This window comes from Epinephelus fuscoguttatus, linkage group LG23 (genome assembly GCF_011397635.1).
Source record: "Epinephelus fuscoguttatus linkage group LG23, E.fuscoguttatus.final_Chr_v1".
Taxonomy (NCBI): domain Eukaryota; kingdom Metazoa; phylum Chordata; class Actinopteri; order Perciformes; family Serranidae; genus Epinephelus; species Epinephelus fuscoguttatus.
Genome location: NC_064774.1, coordinates 3,825,622 through 3,848,436, shown reverse-complemented (window position 1 = coordinate 3,848,436; position 22,815 = coordinate 3,825,622). Strand labels below are relative to the sequence as shown.

General features: G+C 43.5%; 1 protein-coding gene across 2 annotated transcripts in view; it reads right to left on the bottom strand.

Annotated features, from left to right (window-relative positions):
* Positions 1–2,686: 2,686 nt before the first annotated feature.
* LOC125883439 (ephrin type-B receptor 4b-like) overlaps positions 2,687–22,815 on the bottom strand; it is a 27,007-nt gene continuing 6,878 nt past the window's right edge. Inside the window, exons 2-21 of one of the 2 annotated variants that reach the window (XM_049567712.1) lie at positions 21,480–21,550; positions 21,243–21,385; positions 20,685–21,048; positions 19,860–20,022; positions 17,179–17,337; positions 16,479–16,621; positions 15,240–15,444; positions 13,422–13,549; positions 13,156–13,330; positions 12,974–13,070; positions 12,346–12,404; positions 11,923–12,036; positions 9,822–10,069; positions 9,583–9,729; positions 9,428–9,496; positions 9,018–9,067; positions 8,830–8,929; positions 7,906–8,099; positions 7,438–7,596; positions 2,687–7,304 (exon numbers count right to left, since the gene is read on the bottom strand). In XM_049567712.1, coding sequence (XP_049423669.1) covers positions 7,199–7,304; positions 7,438–7,596; positions 7,906–8,099; positions 8,830–8,929; positions 9,018–9,067; positions 9,428–9,496; positions 9,583–9,729; positions 9,822–10,069; positions 11,923–12,036; positions 12,346–12,404; positions 12,974–13,070; positions 13,156–13,330; positions 13,422–13,549; positions 15,240–15,444; positions 16,479–16,621; positions 17,179–17,337; positions 19,860–20,022; positions 20,685–21,048; positions 21,243–21,385; positions 21,480–21,550 — 2,894 coding nt within the window. In that variant the 3' untranslated portion in view covers positions 2,687–7,198. The remainder of the gene's footprint in view (positions 7,305–7,437; positions 7,597–7,905; positions 8,100–8,829; positions 8,930–9,017; positions 9,068–9,427; positions 9,497–9,582; positions 9,730–9,821; positions 10,070–11,922; positions 12,037–12,345; positions 12,405–12,973; positions 13,071–13,155; positions 13,331–13,421; positions 13,550–15,239; positions 15,445–16,478; positions 16,622–17,178; positions 17,338–19,859; positions 20,023–20,684; positions 21,049–21,242; positions 21,386–21,479; positions 21,551–22,815) is intronic. The other variant, XM_049567714.1, reaches the window with a different exon arrangement.

Below are 22,815 nucleotides of genomic sequence, written 5' to 3'. Positions count from 1 at the left end.
TATAAGACTTAAAGAGGCTTCGTGGGTTTAAGGGGAGTTTCCAGGAGTCCTTTAGGAGGTCCCTGGGGTTCTAAGAGTGGTTCAAGAGGTCCTTGAAGAGTTTCCAGGGTGTTTTTCGTTATGTTGGAGGTCAGGAGGTTTGTCAGAAACTGGAAAATGTTGAACTGGAAAAATCACATGCATGACTGTTCAACACACACTCTGAACACACACACACACGCTGGACACACACACATTAAACACACACACATGTATCGAGGCACTTCAGAGCTGTCAGCACTGATCGTCCTGCAAAGAGAGACACAGAGCAGGAGGACGGCCAAATCTGTCTGGATATCACACGCACACACATTTAACACACACACACACACACTGAACACACACACACACTTCCATATGAAACACAAACCTTCTGTTTCTTCAGTTCTCTGCCAACAATGTGCTCATTAAAGTGAAATAACATGTTGAAATGTTCCTTCCTATACATCACACACACACACACACACACACACACACACACACACACACACACAGTATATCTACACTGTAAAACTCAGCTGGTTTTCATAAAATAAAAACTTGTTCCTCAAACAGTTGGCAGCGTCTGGAAGTCATTTCAAAGACGAGAAGAAGAGGAGTTTGACTCGCTCCGTTTACGTGCACTAAATATCAGTCTTTTACTCTTCTTCTGAAAAAGACAATATTCCTTCTGAGCTGTTTACACGTCTAATGAAACTGAATATTCCACAGATACTCCTGTTTACATGCAGCTGTGCACGCTCTGATTAATGCACCCTAACATGTCATTTATCACGTCTGAATATAGAACAGTGGATCATCTGGAGCTGATTGTGTCATTTTGCTTCTTTGAACCAAAAAAGGACATTTTTTTCCAGCAGTGTTGGGCTTGTTGCAGCGTGGACAGCCTCCCTCTTTCATCTCTTCAACCACCTCTGTGTTGTATTTGTGCATATCCAAGAACCTGTTGATATCCAGGTCTTTCATCATGTTTAAAGTAGGTGTGTTGACATGTGGGCTTTTCTCTGGGGCGTGCATCTCCACTTCACAGCCTGAGAAACTTGGTTTGTGTTCAGCGCACGGGGCGACTGTAAACAGACGAGAGGCCGTGTGTCACAAACACCAGCTGAGGCTCATACTCCGAATGAGCTGTGTACACGTTCAAATGCGGCTATTAAAACATGAATGATAAACACATGCCATGACTTAATCGGAGAATGCCTAATCCAGGCGGAGTATGTTGTTTGCATGACCTGTATCAGATTCAGGTTATCGTCATATTCACGACAGTAGTGAAATATTAGTGTGCATGTAGATGTAGTCACTGAGGGGGTGGGGCAGCAGGAGCTCTCTCGCTGTGTGGTATTCGTACTGAGAGACATTTCTGGCAAGTCCTGCTTTCCTATTATTTTTTCAGTCACTCTAATGCACCACCTGACCTGGAATCTCAGGAACTTATAATTAAAAGCAGGCGTGCTGAAGTGAGTGTGGAGCGTGGAAGACGCCACAGGGTTACAGTCTTTAACTGCTGCCCATTAGGTTAGTCTTAGTTTTTTATTGTTTGGTGAAGTCGTTAAATACCCCGCTGATTTGAGCTTTGTTTGTGTAAAGGCCCGTTAATTTGGGGAATGTTTATTTGGGGATTTTTGTTTTCATTTTTTTTAACAGTCAAGACAATCAGTTCATAGTCATCTTTCAACTCTCCACACATCCTGCCAATCAGTCGACTCTAAAACCAACCGAAGCACCTGGATCATGAAACAGTCAGTAAAACTAAACCAAAGACTGCAAGTTCGTCAAATCTCCCGTTATGGCGCCTGTGGGCGGCAACTTTTTGAATTTATTTGGAAACCACAATAAAGTACTTTTACTGCAGTAAAGGATCTGAGTACTTCTTCCATCACTTACACTCTGAGGCAGATCATATGAAAGGTTATTGATGCCCCAAATAAAGGTCAGTATCAAGTAATAAGGTGAAAAGAAAAGAAACTTTTGTTGTAATAATATTGTTATAACATGAAAATAGCTTGTAGAAGTATGAAAAACATTTTGTTGTAACAAGTAACTTTTCATGATATTACCTGATACTGAATTTTTCCTGGCTTGGCATCATTGGAACCTTAATTAGCTTGGCATTAGCTTACGGCTAATTGATGATTAGCCGTAAGCTAATCATCAGTTTATGTGACAGCTGTGATATTTTGGCGAAACATTAAATATAATCCAACATTAACACAGATCCAGACGTCAGTGGTTCCAAACTGGTCCAGATTAGTTCAAGGTCCACACAGTTTAATACATTCTGCGTCATAACGTAGCGTTCAGCATGTTTGGTCATGCTGTCAAGCTAGTTTGCCGTCTCTGTCAAGTATGTTAGTTACCCACTTTACAGCAGGAAATAGCACTTCAAAATATAAGCTCTGGGCCAGAAATTCACTGTGCTTACAAAAAGTGTAATGGTCCATCGATCTGGATCGATATATCTATTCAGTGATCAACGATCAAATACCATGGATGCAAAGTGAAAACACTGATACATATTCTCATCTTTAGGTTACGCATTTACTTTGAAAGTTTGTGTCACCGTCGGCATTAAAAATCGGCAGCAGCTGAGAGAAAGACGATGAGGATAAAGTTATCTACATGGAAATAAATCACGACATATTATGGATTTCAGAGAAAATACAGGTCAACAGACAAAGAACACATGGTGTATGTAAACAGTGCTGCTGTGAGATAAAACACAGCGTAACATCACCTGCCTGGTCGGGCATCTCACTCTGCTAACTTTAAAATTAGCTGCTCTCTTTTAACGATGCAGGCTGAAATTCAACCGTGCTGTTCTGTCGGGACATGCGGTGACTTGAACCACCGATGAGTAAGAAAAATAATAACATTACATGTAATTTGTTAAGCTGTAAGTTGAGGGGGAAAAGTCTGCTAGCTGCAAGGCTAATTTATGCAACGTAAACACGCTAAAGCTGATAATGGGTGATGAGCAAAAAAAACGTTGTTTTGTCCTTGAACCTCGACAGTTACTACTGAGCTGAATTTGATACTTCTGTTAAATGATGTTGTTAATCTGTGTTTTATAGCTGTTTTAAGTCTGTCTTCAGGACTTTAGGACAGATAGACCTCAGGTTTTAAGAAAAAGTTGATGGTTTGGGTTTAAATGAAAGCATTTCTTGCGGTCCGTCCATTCAGAATGGACTCACGACCCACCAGTTCGTAACCAGTAGTGTACACCACAGTAAAAAACTTCATCAAACAAACACCTACAACACATCTCATTGGGCAGGACGGTTCATCTTTATTGTGATTGGCTGACAGATAATTCTCCTAAATATCAATAATAATAATAACAATAAGGCTTGCGTGTATAAAACGGCAGAGAGCTGCAGCTGATCCAGAGTCAGCTGCTGTGTTCACACCACAACATGGAACCAGAAGTTCTGGTCACATGATTTCCAACAAGAACCTCCTGCTCCTGAAGGCACCATTCAACAACGATGACATCACTGCAGCAGTCTTCAATGTGAAGACTACTCCCATCATGCAACAGCCCAGTATACAGTGAGGAGGCTCCGCCCCTGTAGTGCTGCTGTTGGCTGGTTAGTGGTTCGACTGACGGGTCACAGGGACCAAAGAGTCCTGAAGTCAGTCAGTTTGTCTTCATGCAGCCATGAGGGTTTACTTTTAGTAAGTTGATCGAATCAAATTAAAGGACTGATTAAATTGAATAAAATTTACAGTTTATTGCTCCGAGTTACTGTGGTAATAAAAAACCTGAAAGAGAAGCCAGGTCTGACAGGTCCAGACCTGGAGCAGGTTGCACCACCTGGTCTTTACTAAACCTGGTCCTAACTGCTCAGTGTGTTGTTGTTAAGAACAGACTTTAGAACGGACTTTACGTCTGTTGCACCAACCAAACTTCTTAGTCGTCTTAGCGATGTGCGTTCATGTGAATGTCCAGCGACTACAGCTATTGCCTCGTAGTGCCTTACTAGGATGCATAATTCTCCTGCTGTCCTGCTAATGTGTAGCTTATCATTTATTATTTCTTGAAGCATTATTATGGAGGATCAGAGAGACATTGATATACGAAGCTTAACAGAGCTGTGCAGGAGAGGCGTGTAAGTTAGCTAGATTAAAAAAAAGAGGCTTTAGTAGGACAGCTAACGTGAGTTGCTGTTGACTTTGGGTCGTTCAGGTCTTTAGGGTATCAGGCTGCTGATTTATAGAAATAAATTTTGACTTTACACCTGCTGCTAACTAGACAGAAGGCTTAAGCCTAAATAGTGTAACTGGCGTAACTATGAGGTTGGACATGGAACGCCAGGCTATGACTGACTTAGCTAAAGACTTGGTGGAAGCCTTGTTGGTGCAACCGGCCCCAGGTCAGTGATTTAAACAGATCTGATTTCCTGGTGAGAAAACAAGAGAGCCGCGGCTTTTTAGGCAGACGTAAGAATGACGTCTTCCTGTGCCAACGCCAGGAAGATGGAGAGGGAAGGTCTTTCAGTGTGGACGAGATGTTCGCAGCTGTACAAGCTTTCGTAGTCAACTTACAGAGAGAACAACTCCACACACACTAACACATTTTCATTTTAAAAAAGAAAATGATCTCCGTACACATGAGCGTTTTAGCACCGTTTCAGAAATAATCTGTCCATACTAGCACTCCTGAAAATCCACGATTATTCACGTACGCTGGACAGATGCATGTCGTCATAAAAAAAGAAGCAGTTGTCCACAATGCAGTTGCTTAGTTGCAGAGAATACTACACAGGAAGGAGTGCAATGGCAAAAAGTGAGACCAGAGATTTCGTGCTTGGGCTGATGATAAGGTGGAACTGGTACTGAAGGTAACACCACATAACGCTGCTGGATGCAGGAATTGTTGCAGATTCCTCTAAATGACTTGCCTCCTGCGGATGTGGGCAGTACTAGCATTATAAAATGCAGAATTTAACTTAACAGTAAGGTCACAGGATCAAGGTTTTGATCCTACAAATGTTGGGGACATGTTTAAAGTTGTTTTAGAAGTGGGTTATAATCAAACAGATACTGTGGTTCTCATGGGCAGAACAAATAACTGACTGACTTCAGGTGTGATCTCTGGTCCTAAACATCAGATCTCCTCAGGCAGCTTTGAAATATTAAGGCAACTCTTTTTTGTTCTTTTGTTTCTTTACAAAATGAAAAGGACTTTCGTATAAAAACAATGATCTCCTAGTCTTCTTTAAACACGATCAAATATCTGGTACAAAAAGTGCTAAAATACAAACACATTAACAGTTCTACAGTTTGAATATTTCTTGTGTGTCGTCCTCAGACCCGAAACAGTTCCCACACTCGCAGGTCTGGGAGTCTTTAAAACTTATTTAAAAGGTTTTGTTTGCTGTAAAATCAGCTTAAATGTGCGTAGTCTGTGGAAACCTTTGTCTCCCTCCACAGTGGTTTTTGTTCGAGAAGGTTGAAACTAAAATGCTAAAAAGTGATGGTCAACCGAAAACTTTATGAACATGATGGTGCTTTTTGAATCCACTTTAGCTGACACTGATGAATCCAACCGGACCAACGATTCTGGACAAAACTGCAATCTTTTAACAAACCTCCACATTGTCCACATTGTTTAGTGTTTGACTTTAAATGATGGATTTCAGGTGCAGCATCAGTATTAAGTTTTAAAAAAGTTCTCAACCCTTAGAATAGGGAATGTTTGAGGACCCAAGCTCAATGAAATACACTTGAGTACTTTTACAACCCCGAAATCCACCATAAGTGGACCTTTGTAGGTGCCACAGTTTAAGAAACTCGTAGTCCTTTTAAGAGTTCCATAGTGTGGCGTAAATATTCCTCAAATTCTTCCTGAAAGTCTCCCAGTATTCCAGGGAATTCCATCACCTGAAGAATCATATTAACCTGGATAAATCCTTGAGAACTTTTTTTGAAATATTTCCACAGAAGCCTGAAATCTCAATGATTCACGAAGATTTCCTCAAAAGGTTCACCGCCGTTTTCTTAAGCCATCACAGAATAATTCTCACAGATTTTGACGAGTATGACACTTAAACTTAACAAGAACACGCCGACATGTCACAATATGAGTCCCTTCTGAACGTCCTGATGTCCCTCAGGAAAATATTCCCACATTGATAAGGATTACCAACTGGTCTGTTTGGAATTCCTCTGAAGTTGTTCCAATATTCCACAACATATTTCAACTTGTCCTCAAGAAGTCCATAAAAGCGTTTAGTTAAAATCCCAGAATATTCCTAATGGAGTATTGCAAGGTATCCACACATCTGAAATGTTACTCGGACACGTTCGCTCACGACAAAAATCCTTTCGGTCGTTTTTTAAAATCTCTTGGTATTCAGCAGTCATAGTGGCAGAAGTTTGAGAGCTTTGGTTTGGACCATCAACTGTTTCTTTAAAGGGCTTTGTTAGTGCATGAAAGGACGAGTATAAAGCATCCGTCCTCTTTTGTATTTCCACCAGAGTCCAGTAGAGATCAGAATCTCGTCCAGAATCTGCAGGTTTTAGATCCTCTGCAGCAAGAACCCGATCCGCTCCGGAGAACCAGAACCAACGTAGGAATTTTATGTGAAAGACAGGGCTGGGAACCAATCCCCAGTGGGTGGGACTTTGTGATAACAACAAAGCCAAATATGTCCAATCAGAGTCCTCCTGCGTCCTCACTGTACTAGATCCTGATTGGCCTGTGAGTTCAGGGTTTGGAGCAGGATTATAAAAACAAAGTAGGAGGAGTTTTCCTGAGCAGTGGAGGCCTGAAGTGGTCTGGCATGGCAAGGTATGTCCTGAGAGGCGTGGTCAACTCTGTCCTAAGCTCTGATTCGTCAGATTAACATGGGAGGCGGAGTCCTGTTGCACCTGAGTCAAACATGATGAAGCGTACAGAGCAAAGAGGACATTCTGCAGTCACTGTACGTTCATGTTTTAGTCTTCTGAGTTTTGTTGTGCTTCCTTAACGTCACAGCCGTGTTTGACCCGATTGCCTTTCATTGGTCCAAACATCTGGAGGCGGAGTATCACCAGTCCTCAGGCTTCGTGATTGGTCAAAATGTTCAGTGGTCAGTAAAAAGAGTGAGCAAGGCTCAGCATCGTCCTGAGTGTTGTGGTTTTGGACAGTGCGGCAGGGCAGGGCTGTTATTGGTCAGTAGAGAAGGGTGGGCGGGGCTTTGTGTATCCTGAGTGTCTGGATGGAGGAGAGGATTTTCTTTTGGTGGCCGGCGAGGGTCACGCCCACTCTGAGCAGGTCTCTATGGAAACAGAAGGGGAGAGTTTGAAAGAGCCAAAAATACAGCTGAACTAATGTGAACACTTAATTATAAATCTCATTAATTTGACTATAAGACAAGGAGTCATCAATATTTGTGTGTTTGTGTGTCGTACTCAGTGTTGAGCTGTGAGACGACGTCCAGGCTGGTGAATCCGGCCTGCAGGAAGCTCTGCTCGTATCGTTCCATCTTTATAGCTCGAAGCCACTCAGAGACTGAACCACATGCCGAGAGAGGAGGGGGGACACGCTGGTCCAACAGGGGCTGGGACGCACTGAGAGACAGACAGATGGGTAGACAAAGAGACAGACAGACGGGCAAAAACAGACAGACAGGATATTACTTCATTCTGAGCCTTAATCCAGGAATGTGAACCGTTCTGCACCTGCTCATGTAAACAACTCTGTCTATATAAACTGCTGCCAATCACACAGCTGGCAGCCCCACAAGCCCCGCCCACTGCACACACACACACACACACAAATACACTCTCCATGGCAGCCTCTGACCTCTGACCCCCAGCAGCTGGTGCATTAGTGACATTCCAGCCCTGCCAATCAAACCCCCTTCTCCTCCTCCTCACCTTCGTCCCTCTGGGAGTGTCACCTTCAGGGAGGCGGGGTTTCGGATCAGCCTATCGAGCGAAGCCACCACGTCGCAGAACCTTGGCCGATTGGCTCGTTCCTTCTGCCAGCAGTCCAGCATGAGCGCATGCAGGGAGTTGGGGCACTCTGGCGGCGGGGGCAGCCGGTAGTCCTGCTCGATGGCGTTAATCACCTGACAGAGTGAGACGGTTCTGGTTTTTCTCTTTATTTTTACATTTAATCACTTTAATGATGATTAAACAATTTAAGAGCTGCTGTTCAGTCTGTGGCACTAAACATCAGAGAACTTATTTCTTTATTTTTCCCGTTTGTTCTTCGTTCACTGTCATTAAACGCCTCTGATGCAAAATGTATTGAATTTTAATAAAAGGAAAAAATAACTGGAAATTCTTTAATTATTTATATGAATCTATATATTCGTATATACTAACAGATGTCATTATTAATATCAGACCTCTGTTTTCAATTGTACTGCATGAGTTAGTTTTTGTCCCAGAATAATTAACAAAAATATTGGTTTTGATTCCTGATTAGATTTTTGTTTTTCAGTTGTTTTGTGTTGCCATGTTTCCTTGTGTCGTAATGCTTTGAGTTGTGGTTATGTCGTTATAATCTGTCATACAGCAGGCTGAGGACTCCTTAACTTAAAGGAGAGATGGAGGAGGAACCCCCCTACTACAAATAAAGTGAATAATTAAGCTGCATTTTAAACTGGGCCGATGGAGGTTTGTATCCATCTTGAACTGTATTTGCTTTTCATGTAGGTGAATTTGTGCTGATGTGCATTCTTAGACATATTTTAATTTCTGACAAGAATTTTTTTTTTTACAGTAACTCTGAGGACCCACTGTTGAGCACCCTGGTCATACAGAAAATGGTTAAACAAATAGTTTTTTCCTTACGTCCTGGTTGCTCATGTCCCAATATGGACGTTCTCCGTATGACATCACTTCCCACATGACGATGCCGTAACTCCATGCGTCACTGGCTGATGTGAACTTTCTGTGAGTCAAATAAAATTTTGACTTTGATTAACTACGATAACAAATATCTATTAGAACTGAACACACCATGTAGTACTGATACTCACCTGTAGGCGATGGCTTCAGGAGCCGTCCACCGAATGGGAATCTTTCCTCCCTGAGAACGAGACAGTCGGTTAGCTTAGGGAAGGACGCTGGCAGCTAGTCTTTCAAAAATAAAAGCACAGTGGAGTGGCCTACAGAGGAGACATGCTGCAATAAAAGTTCTGTAAAGTTTACTAAGTCCTTTTAAGAGACTGTGGATGAATGAACTACAGTTGCAAAGAAGAACAGAGGACCAATAACAAAACCCTGAGGAACTCCACATGTTTAAGCAGCTAGCTACAGGTTGTTTCATACAGCTGAAGACCGCGTCTACCAGGTGCTTCAAACAGGCATTATTCAGGTTAACAAAGAGGATCCTGGCAGCGTGCTAACTGGTTAGCCTGTTTGCTAGCTGTTTTATCAGCTAACTCACCAGAGAGCTGGTGTACGTCGGGTCAGAGGAGTTTTCAGTCAGGAACCTGCTGAGACCAAAATCTGACACCTGAAGACACAGAAACACACCTGTTAGATCACACTGACATACAGATGAACAGGTAGACAGACAGACAGACAGGGGGACAGTCTCACCTTGCACACCAGGTTGGAGTTGACCAGGATGTTGCGAGCTGCCAGGTCTCTGTGGACGAAGCTCATGTCTGACAGGTACTTCATCCCTGCCGCGATCCCACGCAGCATTCCCACCAGCTGGATGGTGGTGAACTGTCCGTCATTCATCTGCAGAGACAGACAGGTGAAACACAGATAGGTAAGACACAGACAGATATAACACAGATAAGTGAGACACAGACAGGTGAAGCCTGTCTCACCCTCAGGAAGCTGTCGAGCGCTCCATTCTCCATGAACTCGGTGAGGATCATGACGGGACAGGAAGTGGTGATGACGCCCTCAAGGTGGATGATGTTGGGGTGCTGGAACTGACCCATGATGGACGCCTCTGATAGGAAGTCCCGCCTCTGCTTCTCTGTGTAGCCGCCTTTCAGCGTCTTGATCGCCACGTAGTTCTCCTTCCTGCCTGGGACCCTCAGCCGACCACGACACACCTCGCCAAACTCACCTGGACAGGTACATCAGAAGGTGTCATCAGAGTTATGATCATTAAAAAGTCTTTAAATATTAAAAACACACCCTGACATCACCATCAGAAGGTCTGATCATTTCTGAATATCAGTGGACGTGATGTTAAACTCTTAAAAAACATGGACCTTTGCTGTAGAGGTGTACTGTTGCTTTAAGGCTCATTAGCACATACCAACATGTCTACACCTCATACAACACGTACATACGTGTGTGTGTGTGTGTGTGTGTGTGTGTGTGTGCCAGGTGGCGGTGAAAGCTTTGCACTCTTGTTTCCGCGGTAACAGCTATCCAGTTACATCTCACTAATGTCCTGAGCAGAGACTCCTACTGTTACAGTAGCCCCACACTCACACTGTGTTTACTTTAATAATGTTGGAGAACAGCGAGAACATGGATTCTCCTCTCAGGGTTCTGCACGCAGACATTACAAAATAAAAGTCTCTGTAAGAGTGTGCCAGCAACAAAATAAAAGCCTTTTCTAAAACCATTTGTTTGTGCTGTTGCCTCCGAGTAGCTCGCTGATCAGATACTAAAAAGTTTCTGTAAAAGGTTTCTGAGCTTTTTCTAAAAACACTCTGGATTTCCTAAAATGTTCCCCAAACACCCCCTCTCTAAATATCTAAGGGTTCCTTGTCAAGTCCCTAAAAGAGTTCTTGAATAAAGTTTAAACAAAAAAAGAATCCTAGATCCACAAAAAGTTTGTCAAAAGGTTTCGACATTCTAAAAAAGTTCCTTAAGATCCAAAAAGGTTCCCTAAAAGATTCTTTGATTCCCGTCAAATGCCAAATTTTATCTGCTTCTTAAAAGTTTCTTAAAATGTCCTTTTTTCTTGGTTTCTTAGAGACCCAAAAAGTTTTTTAGATTAAAAATGGACCCTAAAAAAAAACTAAAAAAGGTTTCTCAAAAAGGTTCCTGGATTCCACTCAAGTACCTAAAAGGTAATTCTGAAAATTAGAAATTGTTCCTATTTTTTTTTTTTCCAGTGGTAAAGTCCTGGATTCCTGCCAAGTACCTCTAATGGTTTATGTGACCTTAAATTGTTCCTAAAATGTCCTGAAAAGGTCCTAAAAACTTGCTCAAAATTACTGAAATGCTTATTTTGTCTAAAAGGCTCCTTAAAAGATTTGTAGCTTCCAGAAACAAAGTTCATGGCTTCCTAAAAGATTATTTAAAAAAGTTTTGCAAGGTTCCTGATTCAAGAACCTAAAAAGGTTCCTTCATCCCTTAGCAGTTTTAAATATCATAAATTCTTCCTGAAAATATTTTTTGGTGGCAACAAGTTACTACAAGGTCTAAAAAAATCTATTTACAATAACACATTTCTAAATTCATAAAAGTTCTTCAAAAGGTTCCTGGATTTCAGTTATATCCCTGAAAGGTTTGTAGATTTCAGAAAAGGCACCTTAAAAAGCTTCGTAAATTTCAAAGATTATGAATTGTTCCTCCTTTTTTTTCCTTTTTTTCAGATTCTTTTTAGAATTCAGATAAAGTTCCTAAAAAAATTCCTCGCTTCCTAAAAGATTCCTGAACAAAATGACTGTAAAGGTTCCAGGATTCAAGTCAAGTACCTAAAAAAGTTCCCGCATATTTAAAACATTTCAAGGATTTTAAGAGTTCCTAAAAAGTTGTTTTTGGTTAAAAAGTTCCTAAAAATGTTACGGAGTTTCTCTATTTTTTTTTAAAGGATATTTACAGTAACTGATTTCTAGATTTAAAAACAGATCCTCTTAAGGTTCCTGGATTCATGTCGAGTACCTAAAAAGGTTCATGTGACCTCCAAATGTTCCTTAAGGAACCAAAAACATCACTGAGTACAAACATGTTACCGACCTGCTCCGATCACTTCCTCAATCTTCACGAAGGACGCCTCAATCTCTTTGGCGAATTCCCTCACTGCCTCGTTGGGATCCTCATACGTAAACGGGTCGATGTACACCTTCATTGCTGTGACAACAACACATCATCATCATCATCATCATCAGCAGCAGCAAAAACTAATGAGTTCCTCCAGGATTTCGTGGGCTGTTTTCAGGATTGTTTCCGCCTGAATTGCCACCTGGTTATCGGTGACTGTTGGGTAACGTTAGCCGTGTGATGCATCAAATCGTCAAATTTGCGGTGACTGGACAAAATGGCGAGTAAAAACTTCACGGGGATCGGCTGAATTTGAGTTAACTGTTACGATCACAACATCCTGGAGGGACGAAATAAACCCGAAGGTAACACAATTTGATTGGCCGAGCTGAAACTCACTCTGTCCCATCTGGTAGTGTCCACTCTTATCATGCAGGTCTGAGTCCTTCATTCTCCTGCTGAGGGACAGACAGACAGGAGACAGACAGACAGACACACAAGAGAGACAGACAGGAGACAGACACACAGGAGACAAACACAGGAGAGACAGGAAAGACAGAAAGAAAAGAGACAGGCAGGTCTTTAGTTTTTCAGCAGCTGCAGGATTCTTTATCTCCCTAGAGACACACACTCACACAATAACACACACACACACACGGTAACACACACAACCACAGAAACACACACACAGTTACACACACACACACACACACACACACACACACACACACACACACACACAGTTGCACACACACACAGTTACACACACCTCCTCTCTCCTTCTTTTGGTCTCTTTCTCTGAGGAATGTTATTATGTGTGTGTATCTCTCCATCTTCTCTCAGAGTGTCGAGTTTCTCCGTCTTTATATAGTTGTCGTTCCCGCCCTGATCTGTGTGTGTGTGTGTGTGTGTGTGTGTGTGAACCCGAGGTCACTGTTCTATTGTTCTGCTGCAGGGAGGGAGCATCCTGAATACACTGACACACACCATCACACACAGACACAGTAACACACACACATTCTCTTACCGGTAACAGTACACAGCGACGATCACCGCGGCGATGAGCAGCAGTATCCCCATGGAGACGAGGACCGCCGTCACCACCAGCTGAGAGTGAGCGACACCTTCCAGAAACAAACATCAGGACAACATCAGCTTCACGCCGTCACAAACATACACAGTGTTTATATATGAAGTTATATGTAGTACCATGAGTACCATCGGGCAGCGTGTTGAAGGTGCTCGCCGCGCTGAACGTCCCGTATCCGGCCTGCGAGCGAGCGCGGACCTGCACCTGATACTGCACGGCCCGCTGCAGCCCCGTCAGCACCACCGCAGAAGACCGGCTGGACATGTACTGCCACTGACCCGCCTCCTCGCCATCCTGACAGTGACATCAGCAGTTACATCACAGTCCATCACATCAGCCCTGCATGTGTGTGTCTGTGTGTTACTGTGAGTGTGTGTGTGGGTACCTTGCGGCTGTAGCGGAGCTGGTAGTCCAGGATCTGGTACTGGTTCGGCAGAGCTGGAACGTTCCACTCTAAAGACAGACTGGACTCTGAGGCCGCCGCCCTCCTGACGCCGGACACTGGAGGAGGAACTACACACACACACACACACATACACATATACGCAGAGTTATAAATGTAAAGGTTAACTCACCTGTAGAGTGACCTCATGTGACCTACAAATGTTCCTCATTTCCTCAAAAGGTTCTTGGACTTGTATCAAGTACCTGAAGTTTCCTGCCTCCTAAAAGTGTCTCAAAATGTTCTTTAGGATTCTTGAAGATCCTCAAAGGTTTCAGGGTGGTAAAAAGTTTCTATTAACCTCCCCGGGTTCCTAAAAAGTTGTTTGCATTTTCTAAAAGTTACTTGGTTCTTTTGAAGAACCTAAAAAGGTTTGTAGGTTTCACGAAAAGATCCTTAAAAAGTTCATGGCTTCCTAAAGGATTTCTAAAAAAGATTCACATGATCTTCAAATGTCCCTCAACTGTCCTCAAAAGGATCCTGAAAACATCCCACAGTTCCTAAAAAGTTGTTAAAAGTGACCAAAAGTTACTTGGTTCTTTCTAAGTTTGTAGGTTTCACCGAGAGATCCTTAAAACGTTCATCGCTTCCTAATGGATTTCTAAAAAAAGCTTCTCAATAGGTTCTTGGATTCCATTCAAGAACTAAAAAAGGTTCTTGCCACCTTACAACAATTTCTGATGATAAAAAGTTACTCCGTTGTCTAAAAAAACATACTTCCAGATTTCTAGCTTAACAAAGGTTCCTGTATTCCCGACAATGTTACCTTCAAATGTTCCAAAATTGTCCTAAAAAGTTATTAAAATCACCCCCGTGTTCCTAAAGTTGTTAAAAGTTGCAAAAAAGTTCCTTGGTTCTTTGGCTCCACGTGAAAAGTTTACTTAAAAGGTTTGCAGGTTCCAAAAAAAGCCCCTGATAAAGGTTATGATTTCCTAAAATACTTCTTAAAAGGTTCCCCTAAAGGTTCCTGGAGTCCAGTCAAGTGCTCCTGCATCCTTAAAAATATTTTTTGGTGATAAAAAGTGACTCCAGTTGCCAAAAAGGATATTTACAGTACAAGGTTTCTAGATTCACTTAAGTTTCTTTAAAAATGTTCCAGTGTTCTTAAAAAGTTCCTCAAAGATCTAAAGAAGTTCTTAAATAGGTTTGTGGATTTGTGTGAAGTGCCTTAACTACCCTGCTTCCTTTAAAGTCATTAAAATTTTCTCACAGATCCGTTAACTGTTATTAGGTGCTTAATAGTTCCTAAAAAAATTCTCGGTTCCTAAAAAGTTGCTGATAATTACTAAACATATTACTCGGATCCTTCTAAGAACCGTAAAATTTTGTTGGTTCCAGAAAAAGCTCCTTTAAAAGTTCATTGCTTCCTGAAGGATTCCTAAGGGTTTCCAGATCCTAGTCAAGTAAAAGGTTCCTACGTCCTTAAAAAATGTAAAAGATCATGAATTGTTCCGATAAACATTTTTGGTTTTAAAAACTTACCCCAGGGTCTAAAATGTTTTTTAGATCCATAAAAGTTTCTCAAAAGGTTCCTGGATTCCGGTCAAGTAGCTACAAAGGTTCCTGCATCCTTGAAAAGTTTTAAAGATTATAACTAATTCCTAAAAAGTTTTTTGGGAGCCAGAAAGTTCTAAAACATCTGTAGGCTCCTAAAAAGTTGCTCAACCTTACTAAGAAGTTTACTTTGTTTCTTCCTATACTATGGTATATGTTGGTATGAAAGGCATTCTGGGTAATGTAGTGTATTTTTGTGTTGCGTACCATCTCTGCTGGTGGTGACGTTGACTGTGTCAAAGGCCGGCTCTGATTGGCTGAGAGCGGAGACGCCGTTCAGTGATTGGATGGTGAAGATGTACCTGGTGTGTGGGCGGAGTCCCCACACGGCCACGCGGCGCTGAGTCAGACCGTGCTGCGCCGGCCGGTAGAGGACGCTATCATCACACGGCGAACAGGAACCGACCAATCCCTGAGGAGGAGACAAGTAGAGGTGGAGTCAGGGGCGAGACTGGACCAGGGTCTGATACTGGTCTGACTGGTCTTTGTGGCTGTAATCGAACTCTTCTAACTGTTCTTACTGGTGTGCCTCAGTGGTGTGGGTTCGGGTCTAACTGGTCTGCCTGTTGTGCTGGCTCTAATTGGTCTAACTAGTCTTACTAGTGTCTGGTTCTGGTCTAACTGGTGTACCTTGGCGGTGGTAGTTCTGGTCTAACTGGTCTAACTGGTGTACCTTAGTGGTAGTGGTACTGGTCTAACTGGTGTACCTTGGTGGTGTGGGTTCGGGTCTACCTGGTCTAACTGGTGTACCTTAGTGGTAGTGGTACTGGTCTAACTGGTGTACCTTGGCGGTGGTGGTTCTGGTCTAACTGGTCTAACTGGTGTACCTTAGTGGTAGTGGTACTGGTCTAACTGGTGTACCTTGGCGGTGGTAGTTCTGGTCTAACTGGTCTAACTGGTGTACCTTAGTGGTAGTGGTACTGGTCTAACTGGTGTACCTTGGCAGTGGTGGTTCTGGTCTAACTGGTGTACCTTAGTGGTAGTGGTACTGGTCTAACTGGTGTACCTTGGCGGTGGTGGTTCTGGTCTAACTGGTCTAACTGGTGTACCTTAGTGGTAGTGGTACTGGTCTAACTGGTGTACCTTGGCGGTGGTAGTTCTGGTCTAACTGGTCTAACTGGTGTACCTTAATGGTAGTGGTACTGGTCTAACTGGTGTACCTTGGCGGCGTGTTTCTGGTCTAACATGTCTAGCTGGTGTACCCTGGTGGTGTTTGTGGTTCTGGTCTAACTGGTGGACCTTGGCGGTGGTAGTTCTGGTCTAACTGGTGTACCTTGGTGGTGGTGGTTCTAGTCTAACTGGTGTACCTGGTCTACCTGGTGTACCTTGGTGGTGATTGTAGTTGGTCTAACTGGTGTACCTTGGTGGTGATGGTTCTGGTCTAACTGGTCTAACTGGTGTACCTTGGTGGTGATGGTTCTGGTCTAACTGGTCTAACTGGTGTACCTTGGTGGTGGTCCCACAGCTGGAGCAGAGGACTCTGTAGTTGAGGTCTCCTCGTCCTCCTCGGTTCAGCGGCTCGCTCCACTCCAGAGTCACCGAGGTGTCGTTGACCTGACTCACTATGGAGCGTGGAGCAGAGGGGGGGCCTGGGGGGGGTGTCAGAGGTTCAAAGGTCAAACAGCTGGTCGCTCTGTTGCCCTGAGTTCAGACTCACAGGCACATCAGAGCTGATCATAAAACTTTATTTTCTCTGCTGTTTGTTTTAGTTTCACTAAATAAGTCGAATCATCACAGAGTTCTCTTTGTGTGTTTCCAGCTGACTGACTGACTGAGGCCTACACACACACACTGAAACCTAAAACCACACACACACACACACACACACACACACACACACACTCAGAGGTAATGAGCCTATTAATTTGGACTAATTGCTGCTGCCCGGGGCGATGTAGTTACAGGGGCGGAGTCAGAGTAATTAAAGAGGCGGGTGGAGGTTTTGGAAAGAGAATAATGGGGCTGGTTTGTGTGTGTGTGTGTGTGTGTGTGTGTGTGTGTGTGTGTGTGTTGAGGATGTATTTAAGAGTTATACGTTTTTATATTTAGAGCTCACAGTAAAACAAACACCATTAAAGTCAGTGAACTGGTCAAACTGGTCCTGGATCAGAACAAAGAATTAAACAAGGTACAAATAAAGCCTCACTCGTGCAGGGTGCGTGCAGCGGGTCGGAGTCAGCTCGGTAGTAATTCGGCAGTAGGCAGGGGCAGAAGGCGGAGCCTGGGATCTGAGTGTTGCTGTTGGCTGGACACAGGCTGCACCCGCCTGGTCCCGACCCCACCTTGAACTGACCAGGTGGACAGGCTGTGGGGAAACACACAGTTAGCATTAGCATTAGCATCTCAAATCTAATCCGTCACTGAAACATCTTCAAAACAGATTGTAACATTTTGGATTAATCCGCCGTTGAAAGTAGTCCCTCCCATCTATCTGACACAGACCACAGTGTGGACTGTAACAGAGGCCGAACATCAGCCGACCGCCCGATAAATTTAGGACCATTTAATTTAGTGGAGACGGGATCACAGGGAGCAGCCTCGCACAGACAATGAGAGACAGGAAGTGACCTTGGCTTCAGCAGGATGTGGAAAGTGCTGCCATGATGTCATCACTGGCATCTCCCGCTAAGCACACGCACACACACAGACACACATAGACACACAGACACACACACACACACACACACACACACACACACACACACACAGACACACACACACACATTCTCTCTTTGGCAGCTCAAGTAGCAGAAGTTGACCTCTGAACTTTTCACTCAGCCAGGCTTTTACTCTAACCTCCCTCCTGTGTGTGTGTGTGTGTGTGTGTGTGTGTGTGTGTGTGTGTGTTATAGTGTGTGTGTCAGCTGACCTCTGACTTCAAAAAGAATAACAGGAAGCTTCGACATACAAACTGTCTCTTTGTGTCTGTGTCACTGAACACACCACCAGGATTCATTAACTTGAAGCTGTGGCAGAAACCGTCCTCTGGTGCCGACACTGCCGTTTTTGTTTATTGTGATGTCACTTCTTAAAATATCCTCCAATACTTCAGGTCCCTAAAATCTGCACAACCTAAACTGTAATGGTGTGTAAGTAAATAAACCATATTATTTGATTAAAGTATTGAAATTTCGTCCTTAAAAAATACAGAAATCTGACCTTTTTCATCAGATTTTAGAAATTAAAAACACAAAATAAATGCCAATTTTTTATGAGCATGGTGAAAAGCCGTGATTGATTCACTGTCCATTCATCTGGCGCCGATTCACATATTTTGCACCACAGAGCAATGATGTCATTATGAGTGTACAATGTGATGAAGACAGAAGCCTCAGCTTTCTGCTGAAAGAAGAACGAATGTTCTTGTTATAATGGTTTCCATTTTAGACTGATCACAGCACCAGCAGCAGCCTGAACCGCTGAAACAAGGCAGGATGGATCCATGCTTCCATGTTGTTTACACCAAATTCTGACCCTACCATCTGAATGTCGCGACAGAAATCCAGACTTGATGATGGCGAAGACAGAAGCCGTCAGTCCACTTCAGACCAAAGATTCGCAACAAGACAAAACCATTTTAGAACGTTGGCGAGAAAAGTGTCAGCGGTGTGAAGTGGCCGGTCTGAGCTGGACTCAAGTGTCAAGTCAAAATGACCGCAGACAGTGCTGTTGTCAGACGGTGGGTCGCTGCTGCTGCTGGCCGTATGTGCTTATGCCCCGCCCACACATACACAAACCCCTTTTACACTGCCAGAATTTCTGCAAATGTTGGGCCGTTTTGCCGGCAAGCTGCGAGCGTTTAGACACACAGAGCCGGATTGGCGAGTTGATCTGAGGTGCCCAATTTTCCGCCTCGTAGGGTAGACATATTGGTGGAACCTTTTTAGTTTAAACAGACCGAGGCGGCCTTCTGCAACAGGAGGGGCTGTTGATGACTTGTGGGAGGAGCTGTTGATGACGCCGCACGTGCGAGCCACTGGCGGTGGATGAACAGGAAACAGCTGATAGCAGGAATTAGCGAGCAGCTAGTAGCAAGAGGGAAACACAAACCTGACAGACACTGTAAAGATGAGCAACTGGGGAGACAAGGAATTGCGCGCCCTCCTTGTCCTCGCAAACGAAGAGGCCATTAACCGTCAGATGACGGGGACGGTGAAGAACGGGCCGACTTACGAGAGAATCGCCGAAGGACTGACCAGCCGCGGCTTCCCTCCCACGTCACTGTTTACGTCACACGCTGAGCTACACGTTTTGTTACTTGCTCACGCCCCCCATTGCCCCGAAAAAGGCACATTCTGTATAAACAAAAGTAGGTAGGCGGCATTTTGCTGCACTCTAAAAAGGGCTAAACTCTCACTGACTGATGAATTGGTGCTGGTTATTGATATTATTGTAGCGTATTGATTATGAATACAGTCCATCTGATGCTGGTTTTGTTTCATCACTGAGTTCATCAACAGAACATTTGTATTCGGAGGCGTTGTTGCTCTTCTTCTACATCAAACTGTCAACACGTGTAATCATCTCCAGCTCCGCTCTGTTTACACTGGCACTGAGTGTGTCTGTGTCTGGGTGTGTGTGTGTGCGTGTGTGCGTGTGTGTGTGAGAGAGAGACTGTGAAAGAATTTTAAGTGCTGATGTTGATGAAACACACTTCACCTCTCACACTGTCGAAGCTTTTACTTGTAAAATAAATGACGCTCTCAGCTGACTGTTCCTCTGAGCGCTCCACTCTCAACGAGTCTCAACAAGTCTCAACGAGTCTCAGGTGGTTCAGCTCCAAGTCAAGTTAATATACATGACGATACTTTTACTGTGTAAACTCACCTCGACAGCGCACGTCGGTGGCGCCCGCCTCGTATCCGGGGCGACAGGCGCAGCTGGATGTTGGCTGCCCCACCCACTGCCCGTCCTCTCCGCAAAGCATGGTGGGAAGTCGCGACTGCTCGCCAGGTGGAGTCACAGCATTCTCCACACACACACCCTGAGCCTTCAAAACACACACACAAATGTTTCAGGATTAAAGCCTGTAAACAACAGAATTAGTTCTCTTAAATTATTATGGTACTTTTATTTTGTAAAGTAAATAAAGAGGCTTTGATTTAGAATGAAAAATAATTTGGTTTTATTTTGTAGGCTAAATGACAGTACTTTTATTTTTTTAAAACTAAATCACAAAGCTCTTATTTTATGAACTTAATAAAACACCGTCACTTTACAAATTATTTAAAATACTATTTTGTGAACTAAATGATGCTTCAGTTTTTTAAACGATGTGACAATACTTTTTTTTAATGAAAAACTGAATCATCATTTATTATTTTTTATAATTTATTTCTTTTTATTTTTTCATTTTTTCATTATTTTTTATTTTATATTTCATAAAACTTTTATTTTGTAAACAATATAATACTTTTATTTTCTAATTGTTTCTTTTACGTATTTTTATTATTTATTTATTTTAATTTTTTTTTATAAAACTTTTATTTTTGTAAACAAAATAACAAAGCTTTTATTTTGTTAAATAAAAGACAGTAACTCTAAGTGATGATGATGATGGCGTTTTCAAAATAATTTTTTTTGTCTGTCTGAGGGTTTTTGGGGCATCCTGGGTATTTAACCTTGCTGTTGCCGTGGTTACGGGGTAGTTACCTGCTCCACCAGTGAGTGGGGGATGGTTTCAGGGAAGGAGGCGAAGGCACGGCGGAGGGGCGGGCACTTCTGGTAGAAGACGCGTACGGAGAGTAGCGCCATGCAGGCGCCCTGGCTCTGAAAGGCCAGGTAAAGCCCCGCCCCCCTCAGCCGCTCCAGGCGCAGCAGTTTGATGTTGTACCGCCTCTCGACGCCGGGCCGCAGCAGGTGGTCGGCGGCCACCGTGGACACTTTGGTGTACGGGTTCTCCATCCAGGCCGGGTGAGTGGGCGTGGCCTCGTCGCTGTCGGACTGGTAGTAATAAAGGTTGAAGGTTTCTTTACAGTGACGCCGGTTCAGACTGGAACACTCCATCATGGTGAACCTGAGGAACATTTATTGATCACCAATCAATAACTCATCAGGAACAGAGACTGGATCAACATGGTCACGATTAAACAAGTTTTTATGTTTTAATGTTCTTTAATTCTTTAGTTTCTGATTCTCAGCTGTGATTAAATGATATTAAGTCAATGTCGACATGATGATGATGATGATGATGATGTCAAATCAACGAACCGAATCTCGACATAGAGGGTGGTCGCCATCCTCCGGGGGATCCAGCGTGTCCTCAGCCAATAGGAGGACGGGCTGTCTATAGTGCAGATCTCATAGGTCCGCACGCTGTTCGACTCGTCGTCCAATCCGCTCGCTTCCTCCCACTGCAGAGACAGAAACAGAGAGGGAAGCGTTCCTCATTGAAATCAATGGTAAACGTTAGCACAGAGCTAACAGGTGGTGTTCCAGAGTCTGTACCTGAGGATCGTCGGCAGGATAGTTCGTCCACCGAAGGTCAGACGTCGCCAGCTTTGTGTTCAGCAGCACCTCTGAGAGACAGACGGGTAGAGTCAGTCAGACAGGTACACACACACACACACACACACACACACACGAAGGGAACCATATCAAGAAAATCAGAAACTTCCTAAAGAAACTTTGAACCCCCTGAGCCCTCTTTCAACTTCCTATAGACCCTGTGAAACTTCCTAAAGAACCTGAGGAACCTCCTATAATACTTTGGAACCTCTTACAGACCCTGTGGAACTTCCTACGGATCCTGTCAAACCTCTGATGGACCCTGTGAAACCTTCTGTAGACCCTATGGAACATTTTGTAGATCCTGTGGAACCTCTTACAGGCCCTTAGAACTTCCTACAGATCATGTGGAACCTCCTACAGACCCTGTGGAACCTCTAATAGACCCTGTGGAACCTCCTACAGACACTGTGGAACCTCTAATAGACCCTGTGGAACCTCCTACAGACCCTGTGGAACCTCTAATAGACCCTGTGGAACCTCCTACAGACCCTGTGGAACCTCTAATAGACCCTGTGGAACCTCTAATAGACCCTGTGGAACCTCTAATAGACCCTATGGAACCTCCTACAGACCCTGTGGAACCTCTAATAGACCCTGTGGAACCTCCTACAGACCCTCCTGAAGCTCAGCACTGTGCTGTGAACACATACAGATGAAGCTGAGAAGAGGAGGATCTAAAATGCTGAACAGTTTCTTGCGTGGTGTAAACTGATTTAAATAAAACATGTTAAACTGAGATGTTTCTGATGACGATGACGATGATGATGACACACACACACACACACACACTAATAAACAGTGTGTGTGTGTGTGTGTGTTTCAGCTCATGCAAAGAGAACTTGTGACCTGTGTTCATCTGTTCTTTATTTACACTATATGTTCAGAGACAAACATTTAAAGTCCTCACGTTTGTTTTCTGAACGTATAAACATGTTAAATACATATATGTTGTGTACATATGCACACTCACACACACTCACACACACACACACATACACACACACATATCAGAGTGGTCGCTATAGAAACACAGTGAGTGAATTACAGAGAGCTTCATTCCTCAGCTGCTGCAGAGCGGAACGAAGAAACGGCTGCTTTCCTTTTTCTACGCTGTAATTACACACGCACACACACACACATACACTGAGAACACACACACACACTGAGAACACACACACACACACACACACACACACACACACACACACACACTGAGAACACACACACACAAACTGACTCTAATTCTCCTTGTCGGTTAATTAAAATGAGCAGT